Genomic DNA, 23,553 nt, shown 5'->3' on the forward strand with positions numbered 1-23,553 from the left:
ATTTCTTAGTGCCCGATTGTAAAATAACCAATTAAGTATCCTGTGTGTGGTCAGTATAAGTTAACAATGAGTAATCTTTTGTACCATCTTGTCAGGCTCAGTGATCATTAGTGGATTCTCAAGTACATTAAGATTTTAATGAATGAAGTTAATTGAAAACGTGAATTAATTTAAATATGCACTTCAAAAACAACTTGGGGACAGGCAGTAGTTTGCATTGCGGTAGCATCCTACTGATGCCTGTTTTGCAGCTGCTGGCCTTGGCAAAGGGGCTTTTGTTGGCAGCAGAGGAGTGAATGAATAAATGAATAATGAATAAGTTTATTGGCCCAGCATGTACACATACAAGGAATGTGCCTTGGTGCTCCGCTCGCATGTAACAACACCAACATGCAGTAAACAATTAAGAATAAGCACAAAACATTAAAACATTAAGAATACAATATTACAGTTTAAACATGTGAGTGAAATAAACCAGAGCAAAAAGAGACGACAGACTTTTGGTTATTGAGTAAAGCTATGATTCGCAGAAAAAAGCTGTTTTTATATCTGGCTGTGGCTGCTTTGCAGTGCTGGTGTGTTACGGAACATTTTTGATGCTGGTTTGGTTTATATGAAGCAGACAAGATTTTGAGATTTAGCCTAGGGAGCCTATGCAATTTTACCAGTAGGAGAGAGAAAATAAATCAAAAAGGAGCTTTAATTTATTCATGTAAAGCCAAAAGGAGCAGGAGCACGAGGATGGGTGTTGTTGCTGCCTGGACTCTCCCTGCTTCTACCCGTGAGCTTGGTTTTTGAAATAATGCACTATTGTTTTAGATTGAATCATCTGAGACAGACACCAAGGTCTTTTCCAACAACTGTGTCCAAGAGTTACGGGACCGTACTGATTTTGCCAGAGATTATTTTAGTTTAGCGATAAAGCATGGAAACAAACCTTTTGGCCCATCGAGTCTAGGCCGACCATCGATAACCTGTTCACACTAATTCAATGTCATAGAAACATAGAAAATAGGTGCAGGAGTAGGCCCTTCGAGCCAGCACCACCATTCATTGTGATCATGGCTGATCGTCCCCAATCAATAACCTGTGCCTGCCTTCTCCCCATATTCCTTGATTCCACTAGCCTCTAGAGCTCTATCTAACTCTCTCTTAAATCCATCCAGTGATTTGGTTTCCACTGCCCTCTGTGGCAGAGAATTCCACAAATTCAACTCTCTGGGTGAAAAAGTTTTTTCTCACCTCAGTTTTAAATAGCCTCCCCTTTATTCTAGGACTGTAGCCCCTGGTTCTGGACTCGCCCAACATTGGGAACGTTTTTCCTGCATCGAGCTTGTCCAGTCCTTTTATAATTTTATATGTTTCTATAAGATCCCCTCATCCTTGTAAACTCCAGTGAATACAAGCCTAGTCTTTTCAATCTTTCCTCATATGACAGTCCTGCCATCCCAGGGATCAATCTCGTGAACCTACGCTGCACTGCCTCAATTACAAGGATGTCCTTCCTCAAATTAGGAGACCAAAACTGTACACAATACTTGAGATGTGGTCTTACCAGGGCCCTATACAATTGCAGAAGAACCTCTTTACTTCTAGACTGAAATCCTCTTGTTATGAAGCCCAACATTCCATTAGCTTTCTTCACTGCCTGCTGTACCTGCACGCCAACTTTCAGTGACTGGTGTACAAGGACACCCAGGTCTCGCTGTACCTCCCCCTTACCTAACCTAACTCCATTGAGTTAATAATCTGCCTACTTGTTTTTGCCGCCAAAGTGGATAACCTCACATTTATCTATATTATACTGCATCTGCCATGCATCTGCCCACTCACTCAACCTGTCCAGGTCACCCTGCAACCTCCTAACATCCTCTTCACAGTTTACACTGCCACCCAGCTTTGTGTCATCTGCAAACTTGCTAGTGTTGCTTCTAATTCCCTCTTCCAAATCATTACTATATATGGTAAACAGTTGCGGCCCCAACACCGAGCCTTGCGGCACTCCACTCGCCACTCCCTGATATTCTGAAAAGGACCCGTTTACTCCTACTCTTTGCTTCCTCTCTGCCAACCGATTTTCTATCCATGTCAACACCCTACCCCCAATACCATGTGCTCTAATTTTAGCCACCAATCTCCCATGCGGGACCTTATCAAAGGCTTTCTGAAAGTCTAGATACAGTACATCCACTGGCTCCCCTTCATCCATTTTACTTGTCACATCCTCAAAAAATTCCAGAAGATTAGTCAAGTATGATTTCCCTTTCATAAACCCATGCTGACTTGCACATCCTTTTACTGCTATCCAAATGCACCGTTATTACCTCTTTAATAATTGACTCCAGCATCTTTCCCACCACCGGTCAGGCTAACTGGTCTGTAATTCCCCGTTTTCTCTCTCGCTCCTTTCTTGAAAAGTGGGATAACATTAGCTATCCTCCAATCCACAGGAACTGATCCTGAATCTATTGAACATTGGAAAATGGTCACCAATACGTCCACTACTTCTAGAGCCACCTCCCTGAGGACCCTTTATTTCACAAAATGCTGGAGTAACTCAGCAGGTCAGGCAGCTTCTCAGGAGAGAAGGAAAGGGTGACATTTCGGGTCGAGACCTTTCTTCAGACTCTTAAATATACTTGGACTATCTCCGACATCTCCCTCCGGTTTCTGGACCTCGCCATCTCCATCACAGGAGACAGACTAGTGACTGACATCTGCTATAAACCCACTGACTCGCACAGCTATCTGGACTACACTTCTTCCCACTCTGTCTCCTGCAAAAAGTCTATCCCCTACTCCCAATTCCTCCATCTATGCCGCATCTGCGCCCGGGATGAGGTGTTTCACACTAGGGCATCAGAGATGTCCTCATTCTTCAGGAAACGGGGCTTCCCCTCTTCCATTATAGATGAGGCTCTCACTAGGGTCTTCTCGATATCCCGCAGCTCCAGTGCCATAGTGAGGCCCACCAGAAATTGGAGGAACAGCACCTCATATTTCGCTTGGGCAGCTTGCAGCCCAGCGGTATGAACATTGACTTCTCCAACTTTAGATAGTTCCTCTTCCCCTCCCCCTTCCCAGTTCTCCCTCTATCTTCCTGTCTCCACCTATATCCTTCCTTTGTCCTGCCCCCCTGACATCAGTCTGAGGAAGAGTCTTGACCCGAAGCGTCGCCCGTTCCTTCTCTCCCCATGCTCTCTCCCTGAGGACCCTGGTGTTTGTGAGTGGGTATATTCAGAGGCACTCCGGCGTACATAAGTCCTTTATTAACAGATCATTGGCAGTACAGATGCTGGATACCGTTACCTCCAGCTCTTAGGATAGTCTCCTAACTAACACCAAGATAACGCAGTACAAAACCCGGCCTGGATTATGGACCAGATGCACAACAGTAAAACCAGACATGGATCTACATCCTCCTTCTTAAGCATAAGCCCCCCAAACTAGATAAGAGTATATAAAGCCACTACAATATGAAAAAAACGACGGCCTACCAACATCCTAATATAAGGGATGAAAACAGCAACTACGACAAACGCTAAGCAGAGGAGGATACAAATTGAGTAAGATAAATGAAAGGGAACGGTAAGGACCGTAATTAATCAGAGTCCATAGCAAGTGTCTAGCCACAGTCTTGGTACTTGGGATTGGGCTTACAGACCGGTCCTGCACGAGTACGATACAGGCCCTCCGCTGTACCCATTGTAGGTGGCAGCACCGTAGGAGGTGGTTCAAACGGCACTGGTCTCACAACAGCCTTTTGCACAGGAGACTGCACCGGTGACGTCACGGGTGACTATCGGCGATTTTATGGGTGATTCCGTCATCGGCTCTTTTGTTGGTAAAAAGACCAGCTTGTGGTCTGCCGACGCCTGGCCTCCATCGGTCTGTAACCTGCCATCTGCGACCTCCGTGTAGCCATGCGGACGCTGCCGAGATGGCACCGGCTCATTAACCAGTAGAAGGTGATTTCTGTTAGGACCGTGGCTCCTGGCAGGTCCCGCTAACTGCACCCAGACGATCATGACCCTTCTGGGTCTGCAGACCCAGATCTGATCCTCCAACAGAGGCTGGAGAGGACGGTTAGACCTGTCATAATACGCCTTCTGGATCTGCCATTTATGTTGCAGCTGAGTCTGAACAGATTGGGGCTCGTGAACACGGGGCTGCAGCAGGTGTCTTGCAACAGGAAGGGTGGTACGAGTTTGTCTGGACATTAAATGTTGGCCCGGCGAACCCAACACCGGGTCACGTGAAACGTTACGGAGATTGAGGAGGTCCAGGAATACATCGGACCCGGCTCCTCTGGATTGCTCCATGACCTGTTTGGCATTACGACAGCTCTCTCGGCTAGCCCGTTCGACTGTGGATACTCCAGGCTGCTGGTGACTTGTAGCATAGACCTTGAAACACTGACTGGTAAATTGACCGGCATTATCCGACATGAGGGTGTGAGGAGACCCATGGACCGAGAAATGTCTTGCCAGTTTTTGAATTATCGCCGCTGAGGAAATTGTGCGGAGCAAATCGATCTCAAACCACCCGGAATAGGAATCCACCAGGACCAGATATTGATTGCCACGCCACTCAAAAATGTCAGTGGCCACAGAGGACCAGGGTAAATCAGGAACCGGGTGCAGCAAAAGTGGTTCTCTTTGCTGATGTGGGGCCAAGCTGTTACATACAGCACATGATTGCACCCTCTGGTGCACGTAGTCAGACATAGCAGGCCAGAAACACATACTTTTCGCCCGCTGAACCGTTGCCTCAGCGCCAGGGTGGCCCCTATGTATTGCGTCGAAGTGCTGCTGCCGTAGTGAGGCAGGGATCACTGCTTTGTGGCCTTTCATAATGACCCCGTTCTCGATAACCAGCTCATCTCTAACGGGGAAGTACGGTTGTACAGAGAGTGGTAACATATGCAACTTGCCCGGCACGCCGTGTCGAATGACGGACGCGAGTGACTGCAAAGTGTCGTGCTCTGCCGTGTGTGCCACTAACATGTCCAGACAAGACCAGGGGAGATGATCGACCATCATTACGTCAAAACAATCCTTCTCGGCAGCGTGCTGGTTGTAGGTCATCCTGGGCGCACGGGACAGGGTGTCGGCCAGGTGCATGTCCTTGCCGGCTTTGTAAATGAGTGTCATGTGGTATTTTTGGAGACGCAGCAACATCCTCGCAGTCTCACCGGGGCAGCATGGAGTGGTTTGTTCAGTGTGGAAATCAGTGGTTGGTGATCAGTCTCCACAATGGCAGTCTTGCCGAAAATGTAGTCATTGAACCTTTCACATGCAAAGACAACCGCCAACAGTTCTTTCTCGATTTGTGCGTAGCGAGTCTCCACGCCTTGAGGAATGGTCCTTGAGGAATAAGCAATGGGCTGGCCATCCTGCAGGCACGCAGCGCCGAGGCCGTACTGGGGTGCGTCACAGGTCAGCGTAACTGGTCGTTTGACGTCAAAATATGCCAGGGTGGGAGGACACGACATCAGGTGTCTGAGAGCGTCAAAAGGTCACTGTTGTTGCTCAAGCCATGTCCATGCAATGTCTTTGTGAATAAGCTGTCGCAGTGGAGCGGAGAGTTCGCTAAAGTGAGGAATAAACTTGTCAAGATAGTTCACCATGCCCAGGAACCTCAGCAGGCTGGTGACGTCAGTCAATACTGCCATCTCACTGATGGCTGCTGTCTTCTCAGTATAAATCTTGAGGCCCTCTCTGTTGAAAACATGTCCCACATAGTTCACCTTGTTGACACAGAACCTGCACTTGTTGGGGTTGAGTTTCAAATGTACCTCCCTGGCACGATTGAGTACCTTCCTTAAGTTAACATCGTGCTCCTGCACGTCCTTACCCGCCATGATAATGTCATCGACAACAATCGCACAGGGGTATCTGTCGAGGAGCTGCTCCATAGAGCGTTGAAACACTTCATACCGAACGGCATCTGCAAGAGTCTGTACTGTCCGAAGGATATGCTGAAAGTAGTGAGCAGAGATGATTTGTGGTCCAGGGGAATTTGCCAGAACGAGGTCTTGGCGTTGAGAATGGCGAACACTGTCGCCGTGCCCATGTGTGCGGCCACCTCCTCCACGGTGCGCATCCCGTGATGAGGTCGCTTGAGTGCAGTGTTTAAATCCCTCGGATTGATTCATATACGTATCTCCTGCTTGTTCTTCTTGGTGGCGGCCATCATCAAGGACACCCAGTCGATGGGCTCCGTAACAGGAGTAGTAACTCCCAGAGCTTCCATCCTGTCGAGCTCTGCCTTAACCTGGTCTCGCATGGCGACTGGGATGCGTTGAGCAGGGGCGGACCACGGGTCTCACATCCGGGTCAATAGTCATTGAGTATGTGACAGGCAGCCTGTCCAGTTCGTCGCTGAAGAAACCCTTGTAGTCCGCGAGGATACATCACATCATATCATATCATATCATATATATACAGCGCGGAAACAGGCCTTTTCGGCCCACCAAGTCCGCGCCGCCCAGCGATCCCCGCACATTAACACTATCCTACACACACTAGGGACAATTTTTGGAGTCTGGACATCGTGTGGAGTCTGGGACTGGCGCGAGTTGATGCACGGCCTTGCCGAATGAAACCAGTCCCATGTCGATACATGCCAAGGAGAGGCACGACTGTGCGATCAACGACGGAGAATTGCAAATTGTACGATTGTGCCGCCAAGTGGCACTGTAGCTCCACCACTCCAAGAGGAAGCACCTCGTTCTTCCTCTTGGAGGGCTGCGTCCATCCACTGAAGGCATACTCTCTGGAAAGTTTACCGTATCACTATCAGATAAGTCGTGTATCCAATGTACAGCTTGTTTTGTCTCAATCGTATTGGAACTTCTGCAGCATTTCCAGAAATTATTTCTTCGTTTGCACCCATGACAAATCTGTCCAAAAGCCAGGCAGTTCTCCTGTTTGGCTATATGAGAATAACCACAATTAGTGCAATCATTAACAAATCTTATGCCAGACCTGCCAGGCTGGGCTTGTGTCACTTTGAACGATCGACGTTCCTTTCTGATATATGGTTCTGTTGAGTCAATGTGGAAAACAGGCTGAGGCACGGCACTCAAAAGATTTTGCGTCAATTCATAAATCCGACAGGTGCTGATCGCTTTAGCTAGAGTCAAATTGCAATCATGCAGAAGGTCCCTTCTCAATTTGTCATTAGTGATACCACACACCAGCCTGTCTCTAGTGAGTTCATCACAGTGGTCACCAAATCTGCAACTCGACGCAGCATGTTTCAAAGAGTTTATATAGGCTTCAACCGGTTCACCCGGTTTCTGGGCACATGCAAAGAATTTGTGCTGTTCCATGATAAGGTTAGTCTGTGGATCACACAGCTGTGGAAATTTATTCTTAAGGCACACAAGGTGATGAATCGTCTGGGCAGGTGTGACAACCACACCAGCCGCATCCAGCACAGCCTCAGCATAAACAAACAGTCTCGCCCGACGGATTGCTTCCAAACCTGCTAGATTGAGGAGAATGGATGCTTGTACACGTGGAGTCTTGTCGTGGTGTGCAGCAGCCATGAATACATCGTAATCTTCCTTGAAGGTGTGCCAACGTTCACCGATGTTGCTGTCGAAGACAAGTAGATCAGGCATCCGAAAAGATTCAGCCATGGTTAGAGACGTCAAAAGTCTTGAGGAAACAAATGGTGGTGACTCAAAAAGCTAAATTACGGCCACTTCTGACACCATGTTTGTGAGTGGGTACATTCAGAGGCACTCCGGTGTATATAAGTCCTTTATTAGCAGATCATTAGCAGTACAGATGCTGGCTACCGTTACCTCTAGCTCTCAGGATAGTCTCCTAACTAACACCAGGATAAAACCCGGCCTGGATTATGGACCGGATGCACAACAGTAAACCCAGACATGGATCTACACCTGGTATGCAGACCATCAGGCCCAGGAGATTTATCATGCTTCAGTCCCATTAGTCTACCCAATACTATTTCTCGCCTAATGAAAATGTCTTTCAGTTCCTCTACCCCCCTAGATCCTCTGTCCTCCAGTACATCCTGTGTCACCCTTCGTTTCTCATCCACTCAGGTGTTGTGTGTAGGAAGGTGTTGCATTTTCAGGAGTCTAGCATAGGCAGGACCTATACTGTGGATGGTAGGGCACTGGGAAGTGTTGTAGAGCAGAGGGATCTAGGAATGCAGGTACATGGTTCCTTGAAGGTGGAGCCACAGGTAGAGAGGGTGGTCAATAAGGCTTTTGGTACATTGGCCCTTATCAGTGTAGAAGTTGGGACGTCATGTTGCAGCTGTATAAGACGTTGGTGAGGCCACATTCAGAGTATTGTGTTCAGTTCTGGGCACCATGTTATAGGAAAGATGTTTTCAAGCTGGAAAGGGTACAGAGAAGATTTACAAGGATGTTGCCAGGGCTAGAAGGTCTGAGCTATAAGGTGGTGTTGAGTATGCTGGGACTATTCCTTGGACTGCAGAAGGATCAGGGGTAATCGTATTGAGGTGTATAAAATCATGAGAGGAATAGATTGGGTAGATGCACAGAGGCTCTTGTCCAGAGTAGGTGAATCGAGGACAAGAGGACACAAGTTTAAGGTGAAGGGGAAAAGATTTCATAGGAATCTGAGGGGGAACAAACTGCCAGAGGAGATAGTTGAGGCTGGGACTATCCCAACATTTAAGAAACAGACAGGTGCATGGATAGGACACGCTTGGAGGGATATGGACCAGGTGGGACTAGTGTAGCTGGGACATGTTGGCCGGTGTGGGCAAGTTGGACTGAAGGGCCTGTTTCCACATTGTATCACTCTGACTCTATATGACACTCCCTACACACTTGGGTCAATTTAGAGAGGCCTGTTAACCTTCAAATGTCTTTGGGATGTCGGAGGAAACTGGAGCACCCTGAAGAAACCCACACGGTCACAGGGAGAACATAGAAATGCCACACATACACCTGAGGTCAGGATCGAACCCGGGTCTCTGGCGCTGTGAGGCAGCAGCTCTACCAGCTGCAATTTTCCTCTTCCAATTGCTTGCCCAGGAGTTATTGATCAGGTTCATGTTTAGTTTGGTTTAGTTTATTGTCACGTGTACCGAGGGTACAGTGAAAAGCTTTAGTTGCGTGCTAACCAGTCAGTGGAAAGATTATACATAATCAACAATCGAGTCATCCACAGTGTCGAGATACATGGTAAATGGAATAACGTTTAGTGCAAGACAAAGTCCAGTAATGTCTGAGTAAAGATAGTCCGAGGGTCTCCAGTGAGATAGATCGTAGCTCAGGCCCGTTCCCTAGCATAGTTAAAGTAAGAAATGCTGCTGTTCGGGGGGGGTTTAAAAGAGTGAAACAATTGTAATGCGTGATTGCAGGTCCACTTCTGTGACCAACACACAAAGAGTGGCCTGGGCGCCATTGACGTATTATCCTATGTCAAGTTGGAACTTGACCTGAATTCATGTGTGGATACAATTGTCAGTTGAGCAATAAATAGAGAGTTTGTGATTTAATGGTGGAAATCCTTGTGTTCTTCAGTTTACAGCTTTTTTAAAAAGCTATTGTATTCACTGGAGCTTAGAAGGATGAGAGGGGATCTTATAGAGACGTATAAAATTATAAAAGGACTGGACAAGCTAGATGCAGGAAAAATGTTCCCAATGTTGGGGGAGTCCAGAACCAGGGGCCACAGTCTAAGAATAAACGGGAGGCCATTTAAAACAGGTGGGAAAAAACTTTTTCACCCAGAGAGTTGTGAATTTGTGGAATTCTCTGCCACAGAAGGCAGTGGAGGTCAATTCACTGGATGAATTTAAAAGAGAGTTAGATAGAGCTCTAGGGGCTAGAGGAATCAAGGGATATGGGGAGAAGGCAGGCACGGGTTACTGATTGTGGATGATCAGCCATGATCACAATGAATGATCAGCCATGATCACAAATGGCCTCCTCCTGCACCTATTTTCTATGTTTCTATCTGTATTGAATTAGTGTTATAATGTTCACTGAGCTGACATGTATCTTTCCATTTCAGGATTCAGGCATTGTTAAAATGGGTTTATGACTCTGCTGGAGTAGCTGCACTGAAGAGAAGTGGTCACGTTGCTGCTGTGAATACTGAGAACATAACGCGTGAATATGGCCTCCTGATGCCATCGCCGTCTCACCTGCACTGTGTAGCTGCTGTCTTGTGGCACAGCTACGAGCTACCTGTAGAGTATGATCTTCCAGGTTTGCTAACCAGAGATCTCTTTGAGTAAGTAAGATCCTTAACATTGCATTGATTTAATTTGGAAACACAATTTTCAAATACCCAAGGGTCTCTATCCATCTCCTTACAGATGCTGTCTGACCCGCTGAATTGCTCCAGCACTTTGTACTTTGCTCAAGATTCCAACATCTGCAGTTCTTGTGTCCCAATTGTTTCTTAGTTTTTTTTACTAATTTTCTTTGCATTAATATTTAACAACATGAATTTATAGGTATAAAAAAAATGAGGGGAGTATAATTTTCTGATTGGTGACATATACAAGGTGGTGAGGCATGGAATTTATGCCAAGGTCTCAACATTACAATTTACATAAAATCCTTGAATTTCCAGACTTAAAGGTATGTCTGCTAAATTGTGTCAGCAACAAAAGAAAGCGAAACAAGTTGTCAAGAGGACAAGGAAGTTGCCAAGGGAGATAAATAGGTTAAATGAGTGGGCACAGATCTGGTCAATAGAATATACACCGATCAACCAAAACATTATCACCTGATGAGCCAAAACATTATGACCAACTGCCTAATATGCTGTTGGTCCTCCGTGTGCAGCCCCATATGCAGCAGGGTGCGATGCACTGTGTATTGTGACACATTCCTCCCGTGACCACCATTAACATTTTCTGTGACTTGTGCCACAGTCGACCTTCTGTTGGTTCGGACCAGACGGGATAGCCTTCGTTGCCCTCGCGCATTGATGAGCCTTGGGCGCCCAACACCCTGTCTGTCGTCGGTTTGTGGTTTGTCCCTCCTCGGACCACTGTCGGAAGGTACTCACCACTGCTGACCGGGAGCACCCCACAAGCCTTGCCGTTTCAGAGATGCTCTGACCCAGTCATCTGGCCATAACAATTTGGCCCTTGTCAAAGTCGCTCAGGTCTTTACTCCTGCCCATTTCTCCTGCATCCAACACATCAACTTCAAGAACTGACTGTTCACTTGCTGCCCAATATATGCCACCCCTTGACAGGTGCCATTGTAGCAAGATAATCAATGTTATTCACTTCGCCTGTCAGTGGTCATAATGTTTTGGCTGATCGGTGTGTGAGAAAATGTGAAATTGTATATTAAGGAAGAAAAAAAAGTCTAATTTAAATGATAGACACGAAGTGCCAGAGCAACTCAACGGGTTAGGGAACGTCTCTGGAAAAAAGGAACAGGTGACGTTTCAGGTTGGAAACCTTCAGACTGCTGAAGAAGTATTGCAACCCAAAATGTCACCTGTATCTGTTCTCCAGAGATGCTGCCTAACCCGTTGAGTTGCTCTGGCACTTCGTGTCCATCATTTAAATTAGACTTTTTTTTCTCTTTGTGTCTGTCTTTGGTGTAAGCCACCATCTGCAGTTCCTTCTTACACATCTGCACTTCCTTTTGACTTATTTAAATGATGGCAAGTTCAGAGATGCTGAGGAATGTGGATATCCTAGGAATGATTCATAAAATGCAATATTGCAGATATCTTAGTCAGGTTGGAAAGTTACAGAATGTTACTGTTAATTAAAAAGGTAATTAAAAACTGGGTTATTCCTCAGATATAAACGGCACCTTGACTGGCATGTAATGATCTCCTTAATTAAGAAAAGATGTGTTGGAAGCAGTTCAGGGAGCTTTATTAGACTGAATGGGAATGATGCCTTGGTTGGACAGACCAAGAGTGTCCATTGTCAATAGAAAACTGAGTGAGTACTCGATTCAAATATTTCGTCAATGTGGAGAGGATGTTTTAACAAGGATCTGCAGATGCTGGTTTATACCAAAGCTAGACCGAAAATGCTGGAGTAACTCAGCTGGTCAGGCAGCATCTCTGGAGAAAATGTATAGGTGACGTTCTGGGTCGGGACCCTTCGTCAGACTGATTGTAGCAAGCAAAGCAGGCAAAAAAAGTAGCAAAAAGACAGGATAAACCACACAGTTTTTTGAAGATGTGACCAAAAAGGTTGATGAGAGCAGATCTGTAGATGTTGTGTAGGTATCACAAAATGCTGGAGTAACTCAGCAGGTCAGGCAGCATCTTGGAGAGAAGGAATGGGTGACGTTTTGGGTTAAGATTGTTCTTCAGAGTTACTCCAGCATTTTGTGATACCTTCGATTTGTACCAGCATCTGCAGTTATTTTCCTACACAACTGTAGATGTTGTGTACATGGACTTCAGCAAAGCATTCGACAAGGTTCCTCATGGTAGGCTGCTCTGGAAGGCCAGATTGCATCGGATCCAAGGAGAGAGCTGAATGGATAGAAAATTGGCTTCATGGAAGGAAGCAGAGGGTGATGGTGGAAGTTTGCTTCTCAGACTGGAGGCCTGTGACTAGAGGTGTGCCTCAGGGTTCGGTGCTGGGCCTGTTACTGTTTGTCATCTACATCAATGATTTGGATGAGAACATACATGGCAAGATTAGCAAGTTTGCTGATGATACAAAAGTGGGTAGTTTTGCAGATAATGAAGATGGTTGTGAAAAAATGCAACAGGATCTGGATCGATTGGCCAGGTGGGCAGAGGAATGGTTGATGGAATTTAATACAGAGAAATATGAGGTGTTGAATTTTGGAAGTCTAACATGGGCAGGACTGACACAGTGAACGGTAGGCCTCTGGGGAGTGTTGTAGAGCAGAGGGATCTAGGAGTACAGGTGCATGGTTCCTTGAATGTCGAGTCACAGGTAGATAAGGTGGTCAAAAAGGCTTTTGGCACATTAGCCGTCATCAGTCAGAGTATTGAGTAGAGAAGTTGGGAGGTCATGTTGCAGTTGTATAAAATGTTGGTGAGGCCGCATTCAGAGTATTGTGTTCAGTCTGGGCTCCATGTTATAAGAAAGATGTTGTCAAGCTGGAAAGGGTGCAGAGAAGATTTACAAGGATGTTGCCAGGACTAGAGGTTGTGAGCTACAGGGAGAGGTTGAGTAGGCTGGGTTGCTATTACTTGGAGCGCAGGAGGATGCGGTGAGCTTATAGAGGTGTATAAAATCATGAGAGGAATAGATCGGGTAGATGCAGAGTCTCTTGCCCAGAGTAGGGGAACCAAGGACCGGAGGACATAGGTTAAAGGTGAAGGGGAAAAGATTTAATATGAATCAGATGGGTAGCTTTTTCCCACAGAGGGTGGTGGGTGTATGGAACAAGCTGCCAGAGGAGGTAGATGAGGCTGGGACTATCCCATCGTTTAAGAAACAGTTAGACAGGTACATGGTAGGACAGGTTTGGAGGGATATGGACCAAACACGGACAGGTGGGACTCGTGTAGCTGGGACACGTTGGGCTGAAGGGCCTGTTTCTAAGCTGTGTCACTTTGTGACTCTGACCCGCTCCCCCTACTTCTTTCTGTATGTCTGAAGAAGGGTCTCAATCCAAAACGTCACGTATCCATTTTCTCAAGAGGTGATGCCTGACCCGCTGAGTTACTCCAGTATTTTGTGTCTATCTTTGGAGAGGATGTTTCCTATGTAGAGAATCTTGAACTAAGGGTCGATGTTTAAAAATAAGAGGTTATCCATTTAAGATGGAGGTGAGGCAAGATAATTTTTGAAGTTGCTGAGACATTAGTACTCTTCCTCAAACATTTTTGTGGTTGCTGAGACATTTTTGAGGTTGCTGAGACATTAGTACCCTTCCTCAAACATTTTTGTTTGTAAACTGAAAAGTCTGAAGTTCTGCCACCAGACCTGGTTGTAGTGTCAACTGTTGGTTTGTGTAAAATGGGAAAAATTCAGTAACAAGCTTTCTCACTCAATTCTGACAAAGGGTTTTTCACATGAAACACTAACTCAATTTCTCTTTCCTCCTATACTACCTGGCATGCTGAGTATGTCCAGATTTTTCATTTTTTAATTTCAGATTTACAGCTTTCCAACTGTTAACAGCATGATTAAAAGTGCTTTTATACCTGTTATGAATTGTTTCTGTATTGCAATCATACTTCTGCAGTCGTACAGGGCCCTGGTGAGACCACATCTGGAGTATTGTGTGCAGTTTTGGTCTCCTAATTTGAGGAAGGACGTCCTTGCTATTGAGGCAGTGCAGCATAGGTTCACGAGGTTAATCCCCGGGATGGCAGGACTGTCATATGAGGAAAGATTGGAAAGACTGGGCTTGTATTCACTGGAGTTTAGAAGGATGAGAGGGAATCTTATAGAGATGTATAAAATTATAATAAGGACTGGACAAGCCAGATGCAGGAAAAATGTTCCCAATATTGGGGGAGTCCAGAAACAGGGGCCACAGTCTAAGAATAAAGGGGAGACCATTTAAAACTGAACTGAGAAAAAACTTTTTCACCCAAAGAGTTGTGAATTTGTGGAATTCTCTGCCACAGAAGGCAGTGGAGGCCAATTCACTGGAATAATTTAAAAGAGAGTTAGATAGAGCTCGAGTGGCTAGCAGAATCAAGGGATATGGAGACAAGGCAGGCACGGGTTATTGATTGTGGATGATCAGCCATGATCACAATGAATGGCGGTGCTGGCTCGAAGGGCCAAATGGCCTCCTCCTGCACCTATTTTTTATATTTCTATGTTACTTTTTCATCAGAGCAGCATCATCCTTGAGTTAATTATGTCTTCTGTCTCGTCAGATTGCTGTACAACTGGTCCATGTCTCTTCCGTGCAACATGGTTCTGAAGAAAGCTGTGGACAGTTTGCTATGTTCCATGTGTCACATCCATCCCAGCTACTTTTCGTTGCTGATGGGTTGGATGGGCATCAGTCTGCCTCCTATACAAATGCAGCACAGACTTTCAATGACCGATGACAGCAAGAAAGAGGACTTGGATTCTGGTTTAACAGACGACTCTAAGAATGCACAGGCACCAATTGCACTAAATAAATCCCAACTGGTTACACTTGCAGCAGCAACACAGTCTCCAGAAGCTATTAAACAGCTCTTGGAATCTAGTTTACCTTCAATGCTTGTGAAGAGCTTAATCGGTTTCTGTTTCAGTCATATTTCTAGTCTGGACTGTGCAATGCCGTCTGCAGAGTTTGCCACGGACAGAAACAAGAGGCATCAATCGCAACAGCGTGCAATGAGCAAAGTTCCCATCACAGCTGATCTGGTAGCTCCTGTTCTCCACTTTCTAACTGAAGTGGGCAACAGCCACACCATGAAGGACTGGTTAGGGGGGCCTGAAGTAAACCCCTTGTGGACGGCTCTGTTGTTTTTATTGTGCCATTCCAACAGCAACAGTACTTCTGGACACCACCACCAGAATGGATCTCATCATGTTGGTTCAAGGTATCTTCCTTCCTCTTCGACCACGGGAATAGGATTAACCACTCAACAAAGAACGGCAATTGAAAATTCAACAGTCGCATTCTTCCTGCAGTGCATTTCTTGTCATCCATACAATCAAAGGTTAATGGCTCAGGTAATGTCAACATTGTATATTAAATTGTTTGTTGAATAATGTTCGAATATTGTGTAAGACTTTATCAGATGACCACTTAGCAATAACTTACAACAGACATAGAAACTTAGAGTCATAGTCATACTGCATGGAAACATACAATGGAAACTTATTTTAAAATTCAAATACTTTCAGGTTCTGTGTGAACTATTCCAGTCAACACCTCAGCGATCAAATATCCCAACATCTGGAAATATTTCTGGTTTTATCAGGAGGCTTTTCTTGCAGCTGATGCTTGAAGATGAGAAAGTGACTGTGTTCCTTCATTCTCCTTGCCCTGTAAGTAAAAATTGACATTTATCATCACCGTGAACAACGAGTGCAGGTTTGAATTGTCTCAAAGTAACCATATAACATTTGAGCTGGACTTAGTCAGATGCACACATTCCCTAGAATGAACTAGTGATAGTTAGAATATATGGTGCAGATGGAACTAGAACCAGGCGCCACAGTCTAAGAATTCCAGAACCAGGGGCCACAGTCTAAGAATAAAGAGGAAGCCATTTAAAACTGAGGTGAGAAAAATCTTTTTCACCCAGAGAGTTGTGAATTTGTGGAATTCTCTGCCACAGAAGGCAGTGGAGGCCAATTCACTGGATGAATTTAAAAGAGAGTTAGAGAGAGCTCCAGGGGCTAGTGGAATCAAGGGATATGGGGAGAAGGCAGGCACGGGTTACTGATTGTGGATGATCAGCCATGATCACAATGAATGGCGGTGCTGGCTCAAAGGGCCACATGGCCTCCTCCTGCACCTATTTTCTATGTTTCAATGTTTCTATGGAGAGTGGAAGATAAGCACAGTGGTTTGCTACTGATATTGGAGAGGATTTTTGCCAGCTTGGCAATGTGATGTGAACTTCAAAGAAGATTTTGGAAGGGGAAGTTTGAAATGTAGTAATCAACAGATGGTAAAAACAAAGTCAAGGGTTAAAGTGATAAAATTAAAGATGTAGAAACAATGAATCGTAGATGCTGGTTAATACACAAAAGGACACAAAGTGCTGAAGTAACTCAGTAGATTGGACAGCATCCCTGGAGAACATGATGGGTGACGTTTTGGGTCGAGACCCTTCTTCAGACTGATTAAGTGGGTGGGAAGAAGAAAGCTCAAAGGAGAAAGGCAGGACAGATCATGGCATGTAATACAGTGTGGAAACAGGCCCTTTGGCCCAACTGCCCACACCTGTCCCATCTACACTAGCCCCACCTGCCTGCGTTGGGCCCATGCTCCTCTAAACTTCACATATCGATGTACCTGTCTAAATGTTTCTTAAATGCCTCCGCTACCTCCTCCAGCAGCTTGTTCCACACACCCACCACCACGCTTTGTGTGAAAAAGTTACCCCTCAGGTTCCTATTAAATCTTTCCCCCCCTCACCTTAAACCTATGTCCTCTGGTTCTTGATTCCCCTACTCTGGGCAAGAGTCTCTGTGCATCTACCCGATCTATTCCTCTCATGATTTTATACACCTCTATAAGATCCCCCCTCATCTCCCTGCACTCCAGGAATAAAGTCCCAGCCTACTCAACCTCTCCCTATAGCTCAGGCCCTCGTGTCCTGGCAACATCCTCGTAAATTCTCTCTGCACCCTTTCCAGCTTGACAACATCTTTCCTACAACATGATGTCCAAAACTGAACACAATACTCTAAATGCGGCCTCACCAACGTCTGATACAACTGCAACATGACCTTCCAACATCTATACTCAATACTCTGGCTGATGAAGATCAATGTGCCAAAAGCCTTTTTGACCACCCGATCTAAGTGAGATTCCACCTTCAAGGAACCATGCATCTGCACTCCTATATCCCTCTGCTCTACAACACTTCCCAAAGCCCTTCCATTCACTGTGTAGGTCCTGCCCATGTTAGACTTCTCAAAATGCAACACCTCACATTTCTTTGTATTAAATTCCATGAACCATTCCTTTTGCCCACCTGCCCAGCCGATCAATACCCTGCTGCAATTTTTGACAACCATCTTCACTATCTACAAGCGCACCCACTTGTCAGATGCAAACTTGCTAATCTTGCCATGTACATTCTCATCCAACATAGGCAAGGGTTTTTTTTGATAGGCAGATGGTTGGAACAAAGGCCAGAGGTAAGAAGGAAGTTGTGAGACTGGTTTGAAGAATTGTGAAGTGTTGCGAATTGCAGCAGTTGAATGCTCCTTGCATTTTCAACAAGTAAATGAATTTGACCTCTTTGTCTAAGTATTTCAGCGGATTCGACATTGGGGAAAGGCTGTCAAAAAAGGAAAGGATTGTAGTTGTGCACTAATATTAAGGGAGGAGGTTACTGATCTTGGCATGGCAGATTGTCATGGTGAAATGGATTCAGTTTGAGACAAACTGAGAAAAAAAAAGGGCTGAAACATTTCAGAGTGAGAATCCAGAAATCGGAGGTTCAAAGGTACGGGAGTGCTGGTGCAGGATTCCCAAAAAGTTAATTTCCAAGTTGAATTGATAGTAAGGAAGGCAAACAATTCTGGTAAACCTCCTCTGCACCTTTTCTAAAGCCTCCATGTTCTTCTTTTAATGGAGTGACCAGAACTGCACGCAATATCCAAATGTTCCAACCAAAGTCCAATAAAGCTGCACCCAGACTCTTGTGCTCAATGCCCCGACCTATGAAAGTAAGCATACAAAATACCGCCTCTACCACTCAGTGTTGTCACTTTCAGCATATAATATTCACGTTATCGCAAAGTTTTGTCGTCTACAAATCAAAAAATTGGGACATGTGCCTTCAAATCTATTTAACAATATGGATGAAGAAAACTTTAAGATCCCACACCAACCCTAACTCTTTCCCTACTCTGACAACACTAGTACTATCCCAGTTTGCTTTGGGATTAAGGTCCCTCATTATTACTACTTTTATAGTTAATGTACTTTTCTGTTATCTTCATGCATATTTGCATTTGTCACTCAATGGTGAGTGACCCTTCTGCATGCACCAAGTAGTGTAATGGTGAGTGACCCTTTTGCATGCACCAAGTAGTGTAATGTCCTCTATTGTTTCTTCCTCGAACTAAACAAATTCTCCCTTTTGATTAGATTAGAGATACAGCGCGGAAACACGCCCACTGGGTTTGCCCCGACCAGCGATTCCCGCACATTAACACCATCCTACACCCACTAGGGACCATTTTTACATTTACCAAGCTAATTACCCTACATATCTGTACGTCTTTGGAGTGTGGGAGGAAACCGAAGATCTCGGAGAAAATCCACGCAGGTCACGGGGAGAACGTACAAACTCCGTACAGACAGCACGCGTAGTGGGGATGGAACCCGGGTCTCTGGCACTGCATTCGTTGTATGGCAGCAACTCTACCGCTGCGCCACCGTGCTGCCCTGTGATATTCCCTCTGCAGCTCTAGCATTCTTTTAAATTAATATTGTTACCGCACCTTTCCAGACGTGTGCATCCAGATGTGTTTAATGCCTAGTCTTGCCTCGTGAGGCACTATTCAGTCGCCACCATCATATTGTATTTCCATGTGACAAAATGTGCCATGTGTTTCAAACCAAAGTTAATTGGTATATATTTTCTATTTTCACTGACTCCAAATTGTTAGGATATTAATCTAGTGTTATCTCTAAAATAGTAAAATAGATATAATCTGATGTTGGTGAAGTTTTGTTAGGGCGGTCATGGTGGCGCAGCGGTAGAGTTGCTGCCTTACAGCGAATGCAGCGCCAGAGACCCGGGTTCCATCCCCACTACGGGTGCTGTCTGTACGGAGTTTGTACATTCTCCCCGTGACCTGCGTGAGTTTTCTCCGAGATCTTCGGTTTCCTCCCACACTCCAAAGACGTACAGGTTTGCAGGATATTTGGTTTGGTAAATGTAAAAATTGTCCCTAGTAAGATATAGGATAGTGTTAATGTGCGGGGATCGCTGGTCGGTGCAGACCCGGTGGGCCGAAAGTGCCTGTTTCTGCGCTGTATCTCTAAACTAAACTAAACTACCCTGTGTCCCTTTCTGATATGCTCTGGTCTCCATTGCATCTACCCGTTGCCTTATACTATTTCCTTTTCCCTTTTCTCTATCTTCCTCAGTACCTCTTCAACAGGGCTCCAATCTTCCATTTCCAGCTTATCTTTTCTCCCTTCTAATTGCCATAGCTGATAAATTAATCTGATAGATGTTCTGTTGCAGCTTGTAAATTACATAATGGATTTAATGTTCATCGTACAGAGCCTATGTGATTTGTTGATGCAGAGTGGATAAGAGAAATGTTAGAACACCATCGTGAACGTTACAGATGTGGTAAATAAATGAGAGGCCTGACATAGAAAGCTACGTCATAAAGTAAGATGAAAATGATTACAGAGGGCAGGAGTGGTTGAGACCAGATGGATAGATACACGACAAAAGATTGTAAAAAATGGAATAGAGTGAGTGATTGTGATTGTGATTGGGCACAGCGGTAGAGTTGCTGCCTTACAGCAAATGCAGCGCCGGAGACCCGGGTTCCATCCCCACTACGCGTGCTGTCTGTACGGAGTTTGTACGTTCTCCCCGTGACCTGCGTGGGTTTTCTCTGAGATCTTCGGTTTCCTCCCACACTCCAAAGATGTGCAGGTTTGTAGGTTAATTGGCTTGGTAAATGTAAAAATGGTCCCTAGTGGGTGTAGGATAGTGTTAATGTGCGGGGATTGCTGGTCGGCGCGGACCCGGTGGGCCGAAGGGCCTGTTTCCGCGCTGTATCTCTAAACTAAACTAAACTGTTTGCTCTCATAGTGAACAATGGCAAGAGTATACTCCTGGGCTTGTATAACCATATAACCATATAACCATATAACAATTACAGCATGGAAACAGGCCTGTCCGGCCCTACCAGTCCACGCCGACCATTCTCCCTGACCTAGTCTCATCTACCTGCACTCAGACCATAACCCTCTAATCCCCTCCTATCCATATACCTATCCAATTTACTCTTAAATAATATACTCTGGAATTTAGAAGGATAACAGGGGATCTTATTGAAACATATAGGATTATTAAGGGATTGGACACGTTAGAGGCAGGAAACATGTTCCCGATGTTGGTGGAGTCCCGAACCAGGGGCCACAGTTTAAGAATAAGGGGTAGGCCATTTGGAACGGAGATGAGGAAAAACATTTTCACTCAGAGTTGTGAATCTGTGGAATTCTCTGCCTCAGAAGGCAGTAGAGGTCAATTCTCTGGATGCTTTCAAGAGAGAGTTAGATAGAGCTCTTAATGATAGCGGAGTCAAGGGATATGGAGAGAAGGCAGGAACGGGATACTGATTGTGAATGATCAGCCAAATGGGATCGCATTAAATGGTGGTGCTGGCTCGAAGAGCCGAATGGCCTCCTCCTGCACCTATTGTCTATTGAGTCTGTTTCCATGTCCCCATTCTGTGATGTTTAACTTGATTCCTAAACTTGTGATCTACCATGATTTTACAGCTTTATAAAGGTCGAATTAATGCGACTAGCCACGTGATCCAACATCCCATGTATGGAGCTGGACATAAATATCGAACTCTTCATTTGCCAATTTCAACCACCTTAGCAGAAGTGTTGGACCGTGTATCAGGTGGGTAGAATTTAATTGATGCAGAATTCTTGTTGCAAATATTGACATACAATTAATTAAAACTGAAGTACAATTAATTAATCAATTAATAAACTGCAGCATTAAAGACCCTGTATTGATGGACAGCTGTTCTATTAATTCCATGAAATCATATCTATTATGAAAGTGAACAAGGTTACTTAGAACATAGAATAGTATGCACAGGAACGGGCCTTTCGGCCCACAATGTTTGTGCCGAACATTTGTTTTGAAAAGGGATAAGTCCGGAACTTGGGGGGGAAAGGCATTAAATTGGAGTCAGGCCGATCACAATGTTATTGGGCAGGAACTAGGGAGAGTACATTGGGAGCAGTTTTTATTAGGTTACTCAGCATCCAACATGTGGGAGTCATTTAAAGGCCAGTTTTTCAAAGTTCAGGACTAGCACGTTTGTGTGAGGAAGAGAGATAAAGATAGCAAGGTGAAGGAATCTTGGATGACCAAAGAGGTTGCAAATTAGCTGAAAAGAAAAAAGGAAGTGATGAAATCAGACAGGTCGTGGAGTCATACAGCATGGCAACAGCCCCTTCGGACCAGATTGCCCATGCAGACCAAGGTGCCCCACCTACACTAGACCCATCTGCCCGTGTTTGTCCCATATCCCCTTAAAAATTGTTCCTATCCGTGTACCTGTCCAAATGGCTTTCAAATGTTGTTATTGTTTCTGCCTCAACTACCTCCTCTGTTTGGGGTAGGAGGATGTAGGTGAGATATTAAAAAATTACTTTGCATCTGTATTCATTAAGGAGAAGGACATGGAGGATAGTGCAATCAGTGTGAGGCCTCCCCCTGCACCTATTTTCTATGAATACAAGGGCAATTATAAATCAAGAAGGGCCTCTTCAAGAGCATTAGCAGACAACAGTGCAGCAGGGGAACAGGTCCTTTAGCTAACTATACCTGTGATGACTAGCAGGGGAACAGGTCCTTTAGCTGACTATACCTGTGCCAGACATCATACCAAGACAAGCTCTTATCTGCTTACACATACGCCTCCGGCCTGGTACATCCATTTTCCTATCCAAAAGTCTCTGAACTGCCACTGTCATATCTAATGTATCTATTAAACATAGAAACTAGGTGCAGGAAGAGGCCATTTGGCCCTTCGAGCCAGCACCGCCATTCATTGTGATCATGGCTGATCATCCACAATCAGTAACCCGTGCCTGCCTTCTCCCCATATCTCTTGATTCCATTAGCCCCAGAGCTCTATCTAACTCACTTTTAAATTCATCCAGTGAATTGGCTTCCACTGCCTTCTGTGGCAGAGAATTCCACAAATTCACAACTCTCTGGGTGAAAAAGTTTTTTCTCACCTCAGTTTTAAATGGCCTCCCCTTTATTCTTAGACTGTGCCCCCTGGTGTATAAATCCTGTTCCTGAGTTCCTGATGAGATCTATCCCAGGTTATTAAGATTCAGATATATAGCTGGGAAGCTATTGCAGAGGCTTGTTTAGGGTAGGATTTACTCCCCTTTGGAAGAGGATGGGTTGATTAGGGACAGTCAGCATGGCTTTGTATGCGGCAGGTTATATTTTCCTAGATCTGTTTTTTTGAGGAGGTGACGATGGTGATTGATGAGGATAGGGGAGGGGTATTGACTACATGGATTTTAGTTTAGCATTTGATACACTCACCCATGGAACGCTGATCCAGAATATTAAGCTGCACAGCAACTTGGTTGTATGGATTCAGAATTGACTTAATAAAAGACATAACTCAGCAGGTCAGGCAGCATCTCAGGAGGGAAGGAATGGGTGACATATAACATATAACATATAACAACTACAGCATGGAAACAGGCCTGTCCGGCCCTACCAGTCCACGCCGACCATTCTCCCTGACCTAGTCTCATCTACCTGCACTCAGACCATAACCCTCCAATCCCCTCCTATCCATATACCTATCCAATTTACTCTTAAATAATAAAATCGAGCCAGCCTCCACCACTTCCTCCGGAAGCCCATTCCATACAGCCACAACCCTCTGAGTAAAGAAGTTCCCCCTCATGTTACCCCTAAACCTTTGTCCCTCAATTCTGAAGCTATGTCCCCTTGTTGGAATCTTCCCCACTCTCAAAGGGATAACCCACGTCAACTCTGTCCGTCCCTCTCAAAATTTTAAAAACCTCTATCAAGTCCCCCCTCAACCTTCTACGCTCCAAAGAATAAAGACCCAACCTGTTCAACCTCTCTCTGTAGCCTAAGTGCTGAAACCCAGGCAACATTCTAGTAAATCTCCTCTGTACCCTCTCCATTTTGTCGACATCCTTCCTAT

General features: G+C 45.2%; 1 protein-coding gene across 6 annotated transcripts in view; it reads left to right on the forward strand.

The window, feature by feature from the left end:
* The window catches only part of birc6 (baculoviral IAP repeat containing 6), a 356,853-nt gene that overhangs the window by 231,594 nt on the left and 101,706 nt on the right, over positions 1-23,553 (forward strand). For all 6 annotated transcript variants that reach the window (XM_078404650.1, XM_078404651.1, XM_078404652.1 and 3 more), the window contains 4 exons: positions 10,032-10,253; positions 14,826-15,618; positions 15,793-15,936; positions 21,107-21,236. In XM_078404650.1, the coding sequence (XP_078260776.1) occupies positions 10,032-10,253; positions 14,826-15,618; positions 15,793-15,936; positions 21,107-21,236 (1,289 nt within the window). The remainder of the gene's footprint in view (positions 1-10,031; positions 10,254-14,825; positions 15,619-15,792; positions 15,937-21,106; positions 21,237-23,553) is intronic.

This window comes from Rhinoraja longicauda, chromosome 9 (genome assembly GCF_053455715.1).
Source record: "Rhinoraja longicauda isolate Sanriku21f chromosome 9, sRhiLon1.1, whole genome shotgun sequence".
NCBI classification, from domain to species: Eukaryota; Metazoa; Chordata; class Chondrichthyes; order Rajiformes; family Arhynchobatidae; genus Rhinoraja; species Rhinoraja longicauda.